This window comes from Bicyclus anynana, chromosome 13, assembly GCF_947172395.1.
Source record: "Bicyclus anynana chromosome 13, ilBicAnyn1.1, whole genome shotgun sequence".
Taxonomy (NCBI): Eukaryota; Metazoa; Arthropoda; class Insecta; order Lepidoptera; family Nymphalidae; genus Bicyclus; species Bicyclus anynana.
This window is the reverse complement of record NC_069095.1, coordinates 10,743,687-10,760,901: the sequence shown is the minus strand read 5'-3', so window position 1 is coordinate 10,760,901 and position 17,215 is coordinate 10,743,687. Positions and strand designations below refer to the sequence as shown.

The following is a 17,215-nucleotide window of genomic DNA, read 5'->3' as shown; positions in this document are numbered from 1 at the left end:
CCCATTAATAGATTCCACATGCGATGTCAGTATTAAAATATTTAATAACACGTAGGATGTGGAAGGAATTTGTATGTAGGTAATTTAAATAATATGATGAATTGCGTGTAGGTGTTGAATTAGGAGTGGATGCGTAATGTCTGAATTCTCTAAAATCGATATCCAACCTTAGGCTCCTAAGCAGTACAAATGTGTTCATGTTATGATTATTAATAACTGGCCTATTTTATGTTTTAATAAAATTTGTATTGAGCTTTCAATGCTGATTGATGTTTTTATATTAGCTTGAGATTTACTAGGTTAGCAAATTACGCAATTAAATTACTTTACAACAAGGTAACTGCTATAAATCGTTGATGAGTTCCCTCGTCTGTTTTTCGACTCCGTTCACTCCAGACCTTCATTAAGTTGTAGTGCTTTAAACACTTAATGAAAAAATTGGGAAACTGAGACACGCAATGGCCGCCCCTTTGAAAGTTCCCCTCAATTTCTCCAGGATCCCATCATGAAATCTTGGTTTCGTTATCATGGTACCACACTCAGATTAACTCCTTTCAAACAAAAAAATAATCATCAGAATCGGTCCCACAAACGACGATAGTGTGTGGACGGAAGAAATATATTCCCGCAGCATAAATTTCGGTCTCGACTTGCTGATGAACATCTCCAGGATTTAATGTCTATAGCTTGCATCAATTTCACTACAAACTTTAGACAGATAAACAGACATAAAAATTACACTTTTCTCATTGATAAGTAAATAAATATCTTTGTAATTGTAAACTTTGTTTAATTTTTTTTTTTATAAATTGTGTGGACCGCGAAATTTCATTTTCTAAAATAGACCCCGAGCGAAAGTAATTGGTGACCTCTGCTATAGAATATGACCCTAGAGTTATGGGAAACACTCCCGAGCATCCTGTATAAACGGTCGAATTGAGAAATCTCATTTTTTTGAAGTCAGTTAAAAACGTTTCTTACTAAGTTTTGAAATGGCCAACCGTACTGAGAAGTATTCACCTTATGTTCTGAGTGTAGGTAACAGAACTCTGGCATGATTCATAAATCTCATGCCATTGACTTAAAACCCATCAAAAATTCAAAGCAAATTAATAAATGTACACAAAGGATCTGTATCTGTATTACACGATAAGAAAATGGATAACTTGTGTTTTTTGCCGACCGTTCTGCATGACATTTCGTTTTTGTGTTCGAGTTTTTAGATAGCTAGATAATCGAACGGTCACGGTCAGAGAAATATGACTCAAAATGAGTCAACTAAAAAAAACACCATGTTTATATTATGATATAACATTTTTAATATTAGTTATATGCTGAAACTTCTGCATACTATCTTCATCATATCTATCTAGCATTTCGAAATAAAAACTGGCGTAAAATGCTAAAGGAGATTGTGTATTTCATTTGTATCTAATGTACGTAATATATAATGTAACCATATAGGTACATACATATTATATAACAATTACCGCGATTTTCTAGAAAACTAGCTCGTACCTACCTAGTCCAATTTGGATGGGGGTTTTTTTGTTATTTGCTATATATATTCTGTGCTATTTGTTATTTTATCTTATCAATGCTCAGCTTAGACGCTAAACCGATTTTGACGAGTGTTGGAGCATAAACAAAGCAAGAGACGTAAACAGTAGACTATATCTCTACAAAACAAAGAGAAACAATATCGTAAGCTGGAACTAAAGTAAATACTTACTCATTTTATAAAAGGAACTTGAAAAGTGACTACAACGTGTATTTTTTACTTTTTTATTGGCTATTCAAGATTTTTTCATAAGCCAAAGCTGCACTCCAAAAGAGCTTTCGTCTTTTAAATCTATATATGGTTTTAGAAAACAACATTCAAAAGTACGAAGGGTCCTCTTGGAATACAAAGTACAGACTACAGTCCACATTACTAGAGTTGCCGTTTATGGTAGCTTTGCGCAGGTACATGAGGGCAGAGAATATGGAGCCTGCAGATGTTTCATACAACGTACATGTTTCACGTTATACCTACGAGTTTCGAAACATTTGGAATGATTAGCGCGTTTAAAGAAACAAACAAACTATTCCATATCGCTATAGAATTCGTTCATAGATTTCAAGTGAGAGTCGATCCTGACGATGACGTAACAACAGACAAGGCTAACTCGATAACTGTGAGCACAGCGTCTTTGCTGGTGAATACGAGGTTTCCAATTTATTACTATGGAGGCGTCAGAATTGATACACTCCACCAATAAATGCCACCATCAGCCTGAACGGCCCTCAAAGGAGTCGGGCATAAGGTATTTCCACTCGAACTCTCCCTACTTCCTCTAACTCTTGAGCCTTACTCTGGTAGAGTTTTTGCGCCCGTCCAAACGTTATGTGATGCTGCAAAGATCTTATTAAGGATCTTCTTACAAAACAGTGGTGGCTCTCGTTTGTCGTCACGACATTCGAGTCGATTTCACTGTAAAGGAACAAATAGATATAATTAACAAATGAAAAAATAATGAGAGCGCTTTAGCTCTCTACGTAGGTATAATTTAATTACATTTCATAAGCTTCACTTCTGTGAACTCTATATTCTGTGTGGTAGGTTTGACTAAAGGCATATCGGATCTGTCTGCGTGACTCACCCGTCTTTCTCGATTATCTGCGTTGAACTCGCCACGGGCTCAAGGCGAACGATACTGGATCAAAATCTCCAAACGAGATTTTTTGTAACAATGCGTTATCACAGATGTTTTGACAGTTGACGTCTGCGCCATTGTGGTTTCAACATCTCTGTAACTGTCTCCCAAAATAGGAACAGGTTATTAATTTTTGTTTTTTTTTTTAATTTAACGACAGGTCTCTCTTGATCACAACTCTTGATCTTATCTGATGTTAAGTGACGACAGTCTATGGTACCAGGCTAACATGGAAGACGTACTAAAGATTAGTTGTTATGTTATGAAGTCTTGATAAGAGTTGTTGTTATTATAATTCCAAAAAATACTCAGCATTCAGTAAAGAAGTCCGTGAAGTATCATTTTTTAAACAATTTTTTTCATGTATTTAACAACCTGGAGTTGGGAAATGCTAAGCCCAGACCCGGTTCTCAGTAAATATGAGGGTAGTTTAAATATTGAAACTTTGTATGAATATATTCCACCTCGAACAAAGTCAGGCGACCACTAGTTCATAATAAACCTAAATGTTATATAGAGTATTGGTTTCAAACCGTCAAGGTTATATTTATTACCATAATCGCCGTTTGCAAAGATCAAATCGGATAGTTCAAGCCATATCTAAAGGCAATCTTCATATATCTAGGTAATGGAGTTGGTTGCCTAGATTTCTAGATTTTAGAAAATATCATTTAGCTATCTAGAATAGATACACTATAACTTTGAATAAATATAAATATTATGATAATATATGCGACACATAACATCTGGTTGACTACGCCACAACTACGCTATATAACATTAATAAATAGCTAGACATTAGTGGATATTTTTGTGTAGGTATTTGAGGCAGAATTAAATCTTAAATATATAAATGCGAAAGGTCACGAGATCTTAAAAACCACTTGATGTACAAAGATGAAATTTGGCAGGGAGGTAGTTTATAGTTCGTAGGTGCCCGCTAAGAACGGATTTTGCTATAGGGTCGGATTAAAGAGGTGTTCAGGCGGACGAAGTCGCGGGCGTCTGCTAGTTGGCTAATAAATATGAAATGAAGTCTTATACAAAAACAAGTCCATCACATTATAACTACTTCTAGTTATTTCATTTGTAATTGGTGAAAGTTCTTTGAAATGTTGATATAAAAATTTATTTAATCATTATGTCACTCTATATGTATAGAGCGAATGCCTGTAATGCTCAGACTTTCCTCATTGTATAACACTAGCCGACGCCCGTTCCCGTTACAATACGGGGATGAAACACAGCCTATGACACTAGCAAAAACTGTGGCTTGCTAATGGCATAAGAATTTTTATAATCGGTCCAGTAGATTCAGAGATTACCACAAAATTTGCCTATTTATGATATTAGTATAGAAAAGCTGTTCTAACGTGTTACGGTTAATTTATCAAAGTGCACAACTATGTATGAAAACCGGCCAAGTTTTCCTTGTTTTTTCATTATATTATATTATCCTTTTTTTGAGTTTTTTCAAGACCCTCATATTTTTCGAACACCCATCTAATGATACACCCATATTATGAGATTATCGAATAAAATAAATTCATCCCCACTTTTTTGAACAGTTATTGTACGACTTTGTTCACATTTTTAATGTACATACACATGCTAATTTAAAGCTTCCTAGTTGTCATAGTCAGTGCGTTAACGGACATGGCGAAACTATAAGTTCAGGGGTCAATCACTTTTCAGCCAAATCATTCAGTAGTTTTTGCGTAAAAGAGTAAACAAACATCCATATTTAATAGGTACTCGTATCATTAATGTATGTAATAAACATTATATATACCTATAGACCTTTGCGTTTATTATATTACTAGGATGACGAAGATCTAGTCATTGCAGACTTACACTACATAAATAAGTTAAAAGTAAATTTTCCAGTTGCAGCGAGGAGTGCGTCAGGGAGATGTGATCTCTCCGAAGCTATTTACCGCCGCACTGGAAGACGTCTTTAAGCTTCTGGACTGGAGCGGACTTGGCATCAACATCAATGGCGAGTACATCACTCAACTGCGGTTCGCGGATGATGTAGTCATCATGGCACAGACTCTGGATGACCTTAGTACCATGCTCAATGACCTCAGCAGCGTTTCTCAACAGGTGGGCCTGAAAATGAACATGGGCAAAACAAAAATAATGTGTAATGCTCATGTATCGCTCCACCCAGTTATAGTTGAGAACGCTGCACTCGAAATTGTAGACGAATACATATACCTAGGACATATGATCCAGTTAGGTAGGTCCAATTTCGAGAAAGAGGTGAACCGTCGAATCCAACTCGGCTGGGCTGCATTCGGGAAGCTTCGCGACATCTTTTCGTCCGAAATTCCTCAGTGCCTGAAGACAAAAGTCTTCGAACAGTGCGTGTTGCCAGTGATGACCTATGGTTCCGAGACTTGGTCGCTAACTATGGGCCTCATAAGAAGGCTTAGAGTCACACAGAGGGCGATGGAACGAGCTATGTTAGGAGTATCTCTGCGTGATCGAATCAGAAATGAGGAGATCCGCAGAAGAACCAAAGTCACCGACATAGCTCAACGAGTTGCGAAGCTGAAGTGGCAATGGGCGGGGCACATAGTTCGAAGAGCCGATGGACGTTGGGGTCCCAAAGTGCTGGAATGGCGACCCCGCACTAGTAAGCGCAGTGTTGGCCGACCCCCCACCAGGTGGACTGACGACATCAAGCGAGTCGCAGGGATTCGCTGGATGCAGGCGGCTCAGTATCGTGATGTTTGGAAGTCCCTACAAAAGGCCTATGTCCTGCAGTGGACGTCCATCGGCTGATATGATGATGATGATGAAATTTTCTTAATTTGCTAACAGTTTGAGTATATTTATTACCATTAATCGTTAATAAATGCCTTAAAACAGATATAAATCGTTCAAATACGTGAATGGCCTAATAAGCTTACATAACTATCTTACCACTTTTCCACCGACGCTAACGGGTCTGCCGTTCCGGCGATTTAGTGTTCCGGTACGATGGTGCTTGGGAGATAATGAAAGGTATCTGTTTATGAGGTTATAGTACGAGTACTTTTGCAACAAAGTTATGTATAGTTATGGTTACTGTGGCAATTCAAGAATTTCTTAATGACTGAAGAGAATAATTGGGACAATGATGTATGGAATACATTTGAATATATTGATTTTTATGAGACTTTCTGGAAAATTAAGTAACCAATTAATACACTAAACAGACAGGATAATTTTAATTATTTTAATTATATTTATATTTTAGATTATTTTAACAGAAAAAGTCATGCTTATTGCTGCCACCGGCATTGCTGGTGTAATTACTGGCACACACACATGAAAAATCATATCTAGTATGCAAGTTTAATGACGTTTTGGGACATCGTGTGTTAAGCCACGCAATACAAGATTTTAGGTATCAGCGGTATCATAGGGGCGCGGCGGCCGGGCATCATCCCGCGTCTCATATTGACTTTATGTATGACCTGCGTGGAGCGACTGATTTCCGAGATATCACAAAGCATCCGAGTCCGACTTATATTTACATACACCTGAATTTGATCGACAGCGGTTTGTAGGTTAGGTTTCTTGTCATCTTTTCTGTCAATAAAGCATCAACATCATCACGTATGATGGGTGTCCACTGCAAGACGTAGGCCTTTTGTATAGGTATAAATAACCAAATATGGTCCTGCAGGATAATTCACTAACACTGACGTATGTTAAATCTAATTTACGTAATTGAGATTATATGTAACAAATGTCATTCTAATGACAAACCTTCGTGGATATCACACAGTAGGTAGATGACATTTCTCAGTTGTTTTTATTAGATTGTTAATAAAGACCAAATTTGTGAATAGGACAGTAGACCAACCTGCATCCCCTAAATCAGTCCACATACACTGCGCTTTCTAATGCGTGGTCGCCATTCCAATTTTCAACACCATAGAACCCTTTGTACTCTAAAGGTAGCATTCTGATCTTGGCGACCGCGACGTGCGACCTCGACGAATTTATATGGAGCACTAAACAAAAGTGATCTGTGATCGCGCGACGCGGTCTCGGGCTTTGTTTAGTACTCTATGTAAGTTCATACTAAGCATTGGGTCGCGCGACCTGGTCGCGGTCGCCAAGATCGGAATGCTACCTGTTAGAACGTCAAATATAAACGCGTGATATTGTATTTCATGTAAACTATTTGTTAATTATTCAATTTATAACATTTACCTTGTAAATAAGGTTACATAAACAATTAAAATATTTCGCAAGCGGCGTATGGAAGGAAAGCAAGTTAATTAGTATGGTAGATTAACAGGATGCAATTACCGCGTACTGTGCGTCCTATCTCGTAATCTAAACTAATATATTGCTGGAGAGATAAATGTAGACTTTTAATGACTTATAGTCGGGATAATGTAATTATCTTCGTTGGTGGTATAGTGGGTTAGAGCCTTAATAGATCAGTGGTAGTACGGCCGGATTTAATTTGAGATTCTTTGGGTTTGTTACTTTGTTCTTTGATTATTGTCATACACACTTCTAGTCTAGTTTTACACTCTTCAGGAGCTTCTGCGCCAATGTACCTCAGATTGGCGGTCAAAGAGCAGCCCTCTGTAGGACCTGTTCTAGCACGCCCTATTACCAATTACCTGTAACCAGAGGCGTCTTTACATAAAGTGCAAGGGGTGCGCGAGTGCGTCGCACCTGGGCGCCGCGATCTCAGGGGCGCCCGAGCACCACTGTTTTGTTTTCGATTAAACTTTTTTTAAGAGTTGTGTTCATTTATTTTTGTTTTGTTAACCTTTACATTCATAAAGTTCATTTTGATCCGTGTAATTACAGTGAGTGTTACACAACTTACATGTATCATCCCAAACTAAAACTATCACAGTTCCAAAAATTTACTACCTGCGAGACCTAGTGTACCCACCTAGTTGATTCCAGACAAATTTTTGAAATTTACAACACAAAGGAATTAGTTTGCTACACAGACTGTTGTAGTAACTTGAAGTTTTTAAAGAAAGAGTGTCCATTTTAACAGTGCTCAGCACGCTAAGGTATGATTGCTCCCGGGCGCTCCCGAGTGTAAATAGCGGACGTCCGCGACTTCATCCGCCCTCAGATATCCTTAATCTGGCCCTCTCGCAAAATCTGTTCTTAGCGGACTACATAACTATAAACTACCTCCCTGCCAAATTTCAATTTTGTATGTCAAGCAGTTTCGAGATTTCGTGATGAGTGACCTTTCGCTTTTATACATAGTATAGATTAAATACTTTTTATTCAATATCATGGATTATGTTCGGCCAACTAGGTAAAAAATCGGTAGTTTGAGTACCGATTTTTTACCTAGTTGGCCGAACATAAACTAAAAAACGTAACGTAACGTAAAGAAAACTTTTTTCACGCACGTAAATACATTTCCTTGTCTCGATGTTCCGATGTTATCTAATATTGTCCACGCACGAGTGTTGTCTGTCGGCGATCGGTTCTCACGGCATGTTCCGATGCCCGATAACAGTAATTTATCTCTCAGATACGCTGTCGGCCGTACCGCACCGACCGCCTCAGACGAAGTGTCATTTTAGAACTATAGCCTGCGACTAGCGGACACCCCCGACTTCGTCCGCGTGGAAATCAATGTAAACTTTCAAGCCCCATTTCACCACTTTAACTTTTCCGTATTATAGTCTTAAACCGTGCCAAGTTTCATTTGAATTCATTCAGTAGTTTCAGTGTGATGCCCGAATAACAAAAAAAAACACGGACAGACAGAGAGACAGACAAAAAATCGAAATATCATATTTTTAGCTTCAGTATCGATTATATAATGCCCCCCACCAAAAATTTTCAAAATATGTTTAATGTAGAGAATGTACAAAATATACAGAATGTACAGAATGTACAAAATGAACAGAATGTACAAAATGTACAGAATGTACAAAATGTACAGAATGTACAAAATGTACAGAATGTACAAAATGTACAGAATTAGTATTATAAGTATAGATTTTTGATGGCGCTGGCGTCCGTTATGCCACGCTAACGTTTGTTGTTACAAATGGTATAAGTAAAATCTCAAATTGCGAATAAATGTACTGAATTCGACCAGTTTTATTATGAGTATATTATATTATTTTTATACAGGACCAGACCATCCTCCATATAGGATATTATTTTTTTTAGTTGAGGGAACATGGAGCTTACGCTTAGCTCTCCAATGCGGGTTGACGTGGGATAGTGTGAAATTATATAAAATATAAAAACTTACAGATTCATTTCTATTATTGATGGTTGAATTACTTGACCAAGTTTAGGTACTTATGAATATACTTGTAATGTATATGTCGGTACGTCTGTGTAGGAGATAGAGAAATTTGGTGTCAAGTGTCCAATGCCAATGTCACTTGTGTTCAGTGAATGTCTATTTGTGTTATTGATTTCTTTTATCGCCTTAGGCGTTTTGTGTTCATTCATACTTTTTTTATTGTTCAAATTCACGATCTTTAATTTTAAGTTTGCGACTTTCATCATCTTTAAATCATAACAAAAATTGACGTTCAAAATGGCTTGTTCGCCGTATGGACGGGCTGGCCCTGCATGCTCACACTAAACAATTTATGATAAACAATAATTACAACACAAAACGTTATTGCACAAAATCAGTAATGCGACTGGCAGCGTGACGGTGTCTACGCTGCCTAACAAGCAACTGAGCTCAATTCATGAAATACCATCTTATGTATACCAACACTGATATCTCCCCTCTACAATTACTTAAATAATGAAGGTTAGCTTCCATCTTAGATCCCATCATCACTTACCATCAAGTACGATTGTAGTCAAGGGCTTATCGGTAAAAAATAATAAATCATAGATTCCAAATCACAATCAAAGGAATGGTAAGCACTGTTCTTAACCCTTCGAATCTTATTCTCATAATAAATTAACACGAGCTACCAAACCCTGGACTTCTCCGTTCAAACCAGTGACTGTGCCAAAGAGCTGACCTCATAAATGTGACACACCTTACGATAGGTGAACAGTCGACCTCGGCCGCCATGTTTCTAATCATATCCCACCTACATCCGCAATCCGTTGACATAATCGAGTTTTACTTGTTTCGATGACATAAATAGCACGCGGAATTCCATAAAGTTCGGAAAGCATCTCTGTGCAAACTTCTGGCTTGCTTATTGTAGTGCAACCAACGGTCGGGAATTGAATCCAGGACTTTCGGATTTTCGAGTCTGCTAACTCTAATGTTTAACTGGAAGTTTCTTAAGGGTTTATTTTTGTCTGTGAACAAGGAGATATCCTAAGTACTTAGTCTATGTGCTATTGCAGAGTATGATAATTCTTTATGCCTAATTTGATCCACTTCGGTTCAGACGCTGAACCATGATCGAGTAACAAACATTCTTACACACGGATATATGTATTAATTATTATTTTCAGAAACCATAAAACTACCTACCTATAAAATCTCAATATATAAATGTGAAAGTTCATCACGAAATCTTGAAAACCACTTGGCGTACAAAGATGAAATTGGGCAGGGAGGTAGTTTACAGTCAGCAGAGAAGGGCATCTTTATTTTTCTTCCTTTCTTTAAAATATTACTTGTTTTAGTACGCGTTTTGCTAATAGTCACTAAACCAAAAATGAATTAGTTGCATTGATCAAATAGTCGGGAGTGTAATGCATGTAATTAAACATGTACAGATTTCCGATAACAAACTCGACACCAACGATATTTTATACTAGAGATAGGCCCCTAGCGCATCAAAACTGAGGCGAACCAATGTTCATAATTGTATCTAGTCGATCATTAAACAACGAACGTTATTTAAACAAATAATACCTAAATATTATCTACATGTGGAGTTGTGTGTTAAAGAAGAGGAAAAACTATATATAGATAATTAAAAATGTAATGTAACTATATACTTAAATATATAATGAAATACTTAAAAATATAATGTAAGTAAACACAAAATTGTACATGTGTGCGTTCAGTGGATTAGCTAAATTCGAATCATTTCTTGCGGTAATTTTGTAGGCATGTACTTATAATTATATTTTGTACAAGCTGACGCCTCGCGGTTTCACCCGCGTGATTCCCGTCCCCGTAGGAATATGGGGACAATATATAGCCTATAGCCTTCCTTGATAAATGGGCTATCTAACAATGAAAAAATTTTTCAAATCGGATCAGTAGTTCCTGAGATTAGCACGTTTAATGAATCAAACAAACAAACAAACTCTTCAGCTTTATAATATTAGTATAGACTAGAGATGAGGCACTAGCGTATCAAAACTGAGGCGGACAAATGTGGAAAATTGACCTAATTTCATTTAGCCGCTTATTAAACAACGAACGTTATTTCAACAAATAATATCTAAATATCAATACAATGTTGAAGCGTGTTCAGGAAGTGTAAAAACTATATATACATAAATATATAATGGAATTAAGACAAAATTGTGCATGTGTTCGCTCAGTAGCTAAATTCGGATCACTTTTTGCGGTGATGTAGGCATGTAACATGTCTATAGTGTAAAATATCGTTGCTCGACACTATTGAGCAAGTGTTTACATTCTCAAGGATTCCAACCTGCCCCCAACGTCCCACAAACCTGAAACAACGTAACGGAGTGTTTATTTTCCACCTCTACAACTTTACATTCAAATAACACGCTAATGAGCTTATTAGAATATGAAGACGTCTCATTCGTAACATGACACAGATATAAATAAGACACTTTATGAATATTTACTGAGATAGTGGTATTTTAGCATAATTGTATTTGTTTCTTTTTTAATTAAATGCTATTAATATGGCATCAAGAAATTAAATATCACGTGTCACAAACGGTGAAGGAAAACCTTCGTGAGGAAACCTGCATACCTGAGAATTTTGATATTTGTCATGTATGATGTGACGACTGTCAATCCGCATCCAGCGTGGTGGACTAAGGCTTAATCCTTCTCATTGTGAGACTCGTGCTCAACAGTGAGCCAATAATGGCTTGTTAATGATGATGATAATGAATATGGTATCGTCATAATTAACCTATTTTAGTGGTCTACTAAGTACTGAGTAGCTACCTACTCCTAACCTTCTGGTAGGCATCAGTCTTGGCTTGTTACAATCGGCCAGTGCCGGAATAATGTAGCTTGATACCCTACCTAAGCAATCTTCAATGTGGAAGGATGTGCCCACCACATAAGTATTGTAGGTAAAAAAAATATTAAAAAAAAGAAAAAGTACCGTAGGTAGAATTAAATTAATTGTTAAAACTACCTATCTACTTTAAGGTAGAATGTTTTTTTGTTTGTGTTTTATCTCGATCGTCTCTGACCCCCTAGACAAGGCCCCTTAAGGCTAGACTACCGCCAAGATAATGCCGCGCAGAAACTGAGATGTACCTATGGATGGCATAAAATTGTACCTTTTCAAAATAAGCCCTCAATCATCTTAAAATACTGCATCGTCATGAGTTCATAGCTACTATCGCTGCTTCAATAATGAAGTGTGATCATTTTGTGACTCTGTAACGATGATCGTAATGATAATAGCGTAATTAAGTATCTCAGTTTACGATTCAAAACATTATCCATTGCATCAAGTGGCAGTGATTTTTAACCGACTTCCAAAAAGGAGGAGGTTCTACGTTCGGCTGTATGTATGTTTTTCGTTTTTGCGGTCATCTAATGTGGGTATTGCAATAAATATTTTCGGCGGATTGCAACTTTGCAGCATTGCGATTTTGAATAGTTAATCTGTGTGACGTGTGTTTGTTTTCATTGCAACTTGTGTTAGTGACGTGACCTACATTTTAATTTTAGAATCCTATACCTAAACGTAAAGACGAGATTTAAACTACGGGAGGCGACGGATAGGTTAGGCTTGCCACCACACATAAATAATGACCACGACCACTGTCTTCTAGCGACAAAGAAGAAGAAACGTAGAGTTAAAATAAATTCGTGTTATAGGTGTTAAGTTCGTCGACGAGTGTAAAATACTAGAATCGCACGACTGTCTTGAACTTTGGCACAGACTATATCCAGCATCAGCTGCATCCAGCGAATCCCTGCGACTCGCTTGATGTCGTCAGTCCACCTGGTGGGGGGTCTTACTAGTGTGGGGTCGCAATTCCAGCACTTTGGCACCCCAACGTCCATCTTCGAACTATGTGCCCCGCCAATTGCCACTTCAGCTTCGCAGCTCGTTGAACTATGTCGGTGACTTTGGTTCTTCTGCTGATCTCCTCATTTCTGATTCGATCACGCAAAGATACTCCTAACATAGCCCGTTCCATCGCCCGCTGTGTGACTCTGAGCCTTCTTATGAGGCCCATAGTTAGCGACCAAGAATATTTAACATACATTAGTGTAAACGTTTACACTTAGGTATGTGTTGTGACATGTCGTGATGACTTCTGATGTGCCGCATACAAAAATGAAACTGATTCTGTTCTGATGCGTCACAACATAACACGTCAGACAAATATAATTCCGCCTTAAATAGATGAAATATCTAATACTGTGTTTCGTTTGTCCCCAGTGATGCATAGTGAGTGAGATGGGCCTGACAGAGGAGCGCACGCGGTCGCGCCGGTCTCCCGATCTGCCCCCGCTGCCGCCGCCCATCCAACCCTGCAGCGGCTTCCTGGGCAATGTGAGTACTTAATAATCTTAATGTTTAGCAGTGGCGTGCACAAGGTGCGTAACTAGGGCATGCATTATTTACAAATTGTGTAAAATGTACTGCCATCCACTCCCACTCCACCACCACCACCAATCTACTGCCTACCCTGAAAATTCAATTTTCAAAAAAATTCATTCATTCAAAGGGTACATCGTACAACAAGCGCGGCAAACAAAAATAGTTCAACTTATAAACCGCAACACTATTCGTACCACTGCTTACAAGTGAGTCTCGACTCCTGAGTTCTTTTCTTCGAAAAAGAAGTTAAAATTGTTAAAACTTTTCTTTCATATATTGCGAGGGAGAGCAAAACAATAGTTCTAGTAGGTTTGTTATAGCCGCGTTACAACGACTTGCGGTACGGACGGCTTCAGTGTGCTCGTGGCGTTCGAGACGTCCACATCTCTTGTTGTGTAATTCTTTATGGGTTACTTGGGATAGGCGGGGAGAGTGACTTGAGTGGAAAAGGGGAGTGTTTGTATACAGTCAAAGGTACCTTTAACCCTACACACATCGTTCACAAGTGCGTGACTTCACTCAAGGTCATTCTCTGCCATTCTAGGGTCTTATTTTGGTTACAGTTTGATTTGTTAATTAAGTTGTCCTGAAAAGTGTTGTGAATCATAACATTTGTTCGACATTAGTTTTCTTATATTTGTAATCACTTTTGGAGTCCTATTATACTTATAAGCCGCGTACTTTACAACACTTTTCGTACTTTACTTATTATATTCTGTGGTATCAGTGAGGTGTTATTTATTCCTTTTCTTCGAAAAAGAAATTGAAATTGTTAAAACTGTTCCTTCATATATTGCGAGGTAGTGCTATACTTCTAGTAGGTTAGACTGTATTAAAAGTATAATGTTAATCAAGTGAGATCACGGTCAGGCGTAAACCTGTCATTGATAAAAAAGAATGTTCGAGCCTCGAAGTCTGGTGGCGACGAAACTGCCGTCTATCAAGTCAAGTAATGCTGATTGTACACCTCTCAGTCTCACTATACAAAACAATGATATAGGTTATTGTTTTAAGGAAATAATAAGAATAAATACATGCGTAGCTAAGAACGTTTGGCCTAGAAATGTATTGATATCTGTCCGTCCGTTTACTGACCAGATATTTTTTTTACTGTTGCTAATTAATAGTTATACAGCTTAACAGCCACAGTGTCCTACAAATTGCGTGGTACATTATCGCGTTTCGACGCTCAGACATTTTCATTACCTGGTAACTCAGTTAGCTACCAGAATCAAGGATTTTCGTAAATAAAAAGTTGAGCGTCGCATCAAGATGAAGCTACTCACGGAAAATTAACTAGATAGTAATCATTTATGTAAAAATGTTCCACCGATCGTGGTCTATCAGTGTGGTGTAATCGCGAAAAAAATAATTTCACAGGAAGAATATTGTAATTTTTGTACAATGAAATATCTTACACTGAAATTCATTTAAAAAGTGTTATAAAACGTAAATTGTGTTCAATGTTAATTTAATGCAATTAAATTATGCTAATGCGTATTTAATGTAAAACATTACAAAATAAAATTATATTCTTTATTTTTATTATATTTACGTCTGAGTATTGTGTATTTATTTGTTCCGATATAAGGCTGTTTTTGAAATTAATATTAATTTATTAGTACTTACTGATTTTTGTTAAAAATGAGATTAGGTACCTACTTGGTACAAAGTTTATAAAATACGTATAGCTTAAAAACTCAACTATAGATTTCTAAGGTAAAAGGTTTTGGCAAATTTACACTAGTTTACAAAAAAAAATCAAAGCCTTGTGAATCACCTTTACTCTTACATAGACATTGAAGTTTCTTTCGAGAAAATACGTAAGCCTCCTAACGCTATTCCGTAAAAATTAAAAAATACATTATAGCACATTACATCTATAAATCAGCCTCCTAACTCTCTGTTATCCACGGTACTTTGTTAAACGCTTAAGATCGCCATTGACGGTCAATTATTCTCACGTTTCTGAAAAGCAAACGGCAGTTTTTTTTTTCTTTTTTTTTTCAGTGCCCACGCGATCAATTATAGTCGTGGGTGCTACAGAAACTGAAAATAATTGACATTATGGGTTACAATTTGGGTTGTAATATGGGTTTTTGCCAGTTCACTAGCATAGCAATAAAAGAACATCGTTCCAATAAACACGTCACGCACAATGTGCGTACAGCTTTACCCGGTTGAAAGCGACAAGAGTCGGCCCGATTTGATTTACACCTCACTTTCGACGCTGTACCGTTAAAGCTTTTAAACTGGTCGATAAGAAAGCCGACGAAGCAAGACAGATGCTCTGCGAGCTGCCTTATTGCCTAATTACCGGAGTTCCTTATACTGGAACGACGGCGAAATTTTCGAAATGGTCGATTACTATTCATATAACACAACCTTTCAAATTGTCAATTTTTAAAAACAGTAAATATTGTAATATTTTAGAAAGACGACTGTGTCAGAAATCCCGTTTATTTTAACAGACGCTGATATTTTCGAAATAGTTTATCCGATATTCATCATTTATAGCTAAAAAACTGGTTCACAAAATCAGTTTTCTATTATAAATCTTCCAAAACGTTCCTTTTTGCGTTGCAATGCCATACATAGAATGTACATAGAATACATAGAATGCCACACACAGAATGTACAAACAGTAAACTCATAATAATAACAGCCTTCGTTATGTGATACGGATTATTATGAAATCAAAATGGATTTAAGAACTTATGGTAGGGCCCGGAGGACTTACTTATAGCGCTTTGGCTCTTTTTCTGCGTGTGTGAAGTCTGCCAAACCACATTGGGCCAGCTTGGTGGACTATTGGCCTAACCCCTCTCATTCAGAGACTCGAGCTCAACTATGAGCCGAATATGGGTTGATAACGACGACTGTTTTTTTTTATGTTTACAGCTCTTATGTTCTGGTCCATTTAAGCCTACAATACCTTTCAAGGTATATGTTAAGGCAAATATGCCGCTATATTTCCGCCCATACAAAAGGTAATCTAACACGCGGAACCTGTAAAGGCTGTTAGAACAAACGCTTTACCAAAATGGCTATTGGTAGGAACAAAACCGGCGTGTGAAGTGTGCCGCGCCCCAGTGCCGGACTGGCACACTTGGATTGGGCATTATCGATGCAAATGGGCCCGCATCTTTATGTTTTCAAATGCCCATATTGTTCGGAAACGTTTTCTCTTTTTTGAGCTATAAATAAAATATAATAGGCATCATTTGTTTTGTTTTAAATTAAAATTAAAATTTAAAAATAAATGTCGGAACAACAAAGTTAAACAATTATGTTTGATAGATAATAACTATATCAAACATTGACAATAGGCAGACATGAGAAGTTTGTATTAAAAGGAAAATCCGATAGATACTGTGAGTAGATCTGAATTACGTATTTTGACATAAGATGAGAAAAAAATGTAGGTGAGCTCTGATTTTTTTGCATTTTTTTATTCTCTACAAGTTAGCCCTTGACTACAATCTCACCTGATGGTAAGTGACGATGAAATCTAAGATAGAAACGGGCAAACTTGTTAGGAGTAGGATGAAATCCACACTACTTTCGGTTTCTACACGACATCGTACGTCTTTGTAGGTAGGGTGGTAACTAGCCACGGCTGAAGCCTCCCCCCACTAGCCAGACCTGAAACAATTAAGGAAACCGGCCTCCATTTTGATGTGGATGTGGATGTGGATTTCCAAAACCGAGGTCCTGTGTTCGATTCCCGGCTGGGCCGATTGAGATTTTCTTAATTGGTCTGGCTGGTGGGGTGCTTCGGCCGTGGCTAGTTACCAC

At 37.5% G+C, this 17,215-nt stretch overlaps 1 protein-coding gene across 1 annotated transcript in view; it reads left to right on the top strand.

Moving 5' to 3' along the window:
- Window positions 1–17,215, top strand: part of LOC112048097 (leucine zipper putative tumor suppressor 2 homolog) — a 144,956-nt gene that overhangs the window by 9,305 nt on the left and 118,436 nt on the right. The window contains exon 2 of the mRNA XM_052885004.1: window positions 13,256–13,369. Within this exon, the coding sequence (XP_052740964.1) occupies window positions 13,274–13,369 (96 nt within the window). The 5' untranslated portion in view covers window positions 13,256–13,273. The remainder of the gene's footprint in view (window positions 1–13,255; window positions 13,370–17,215) is intronic.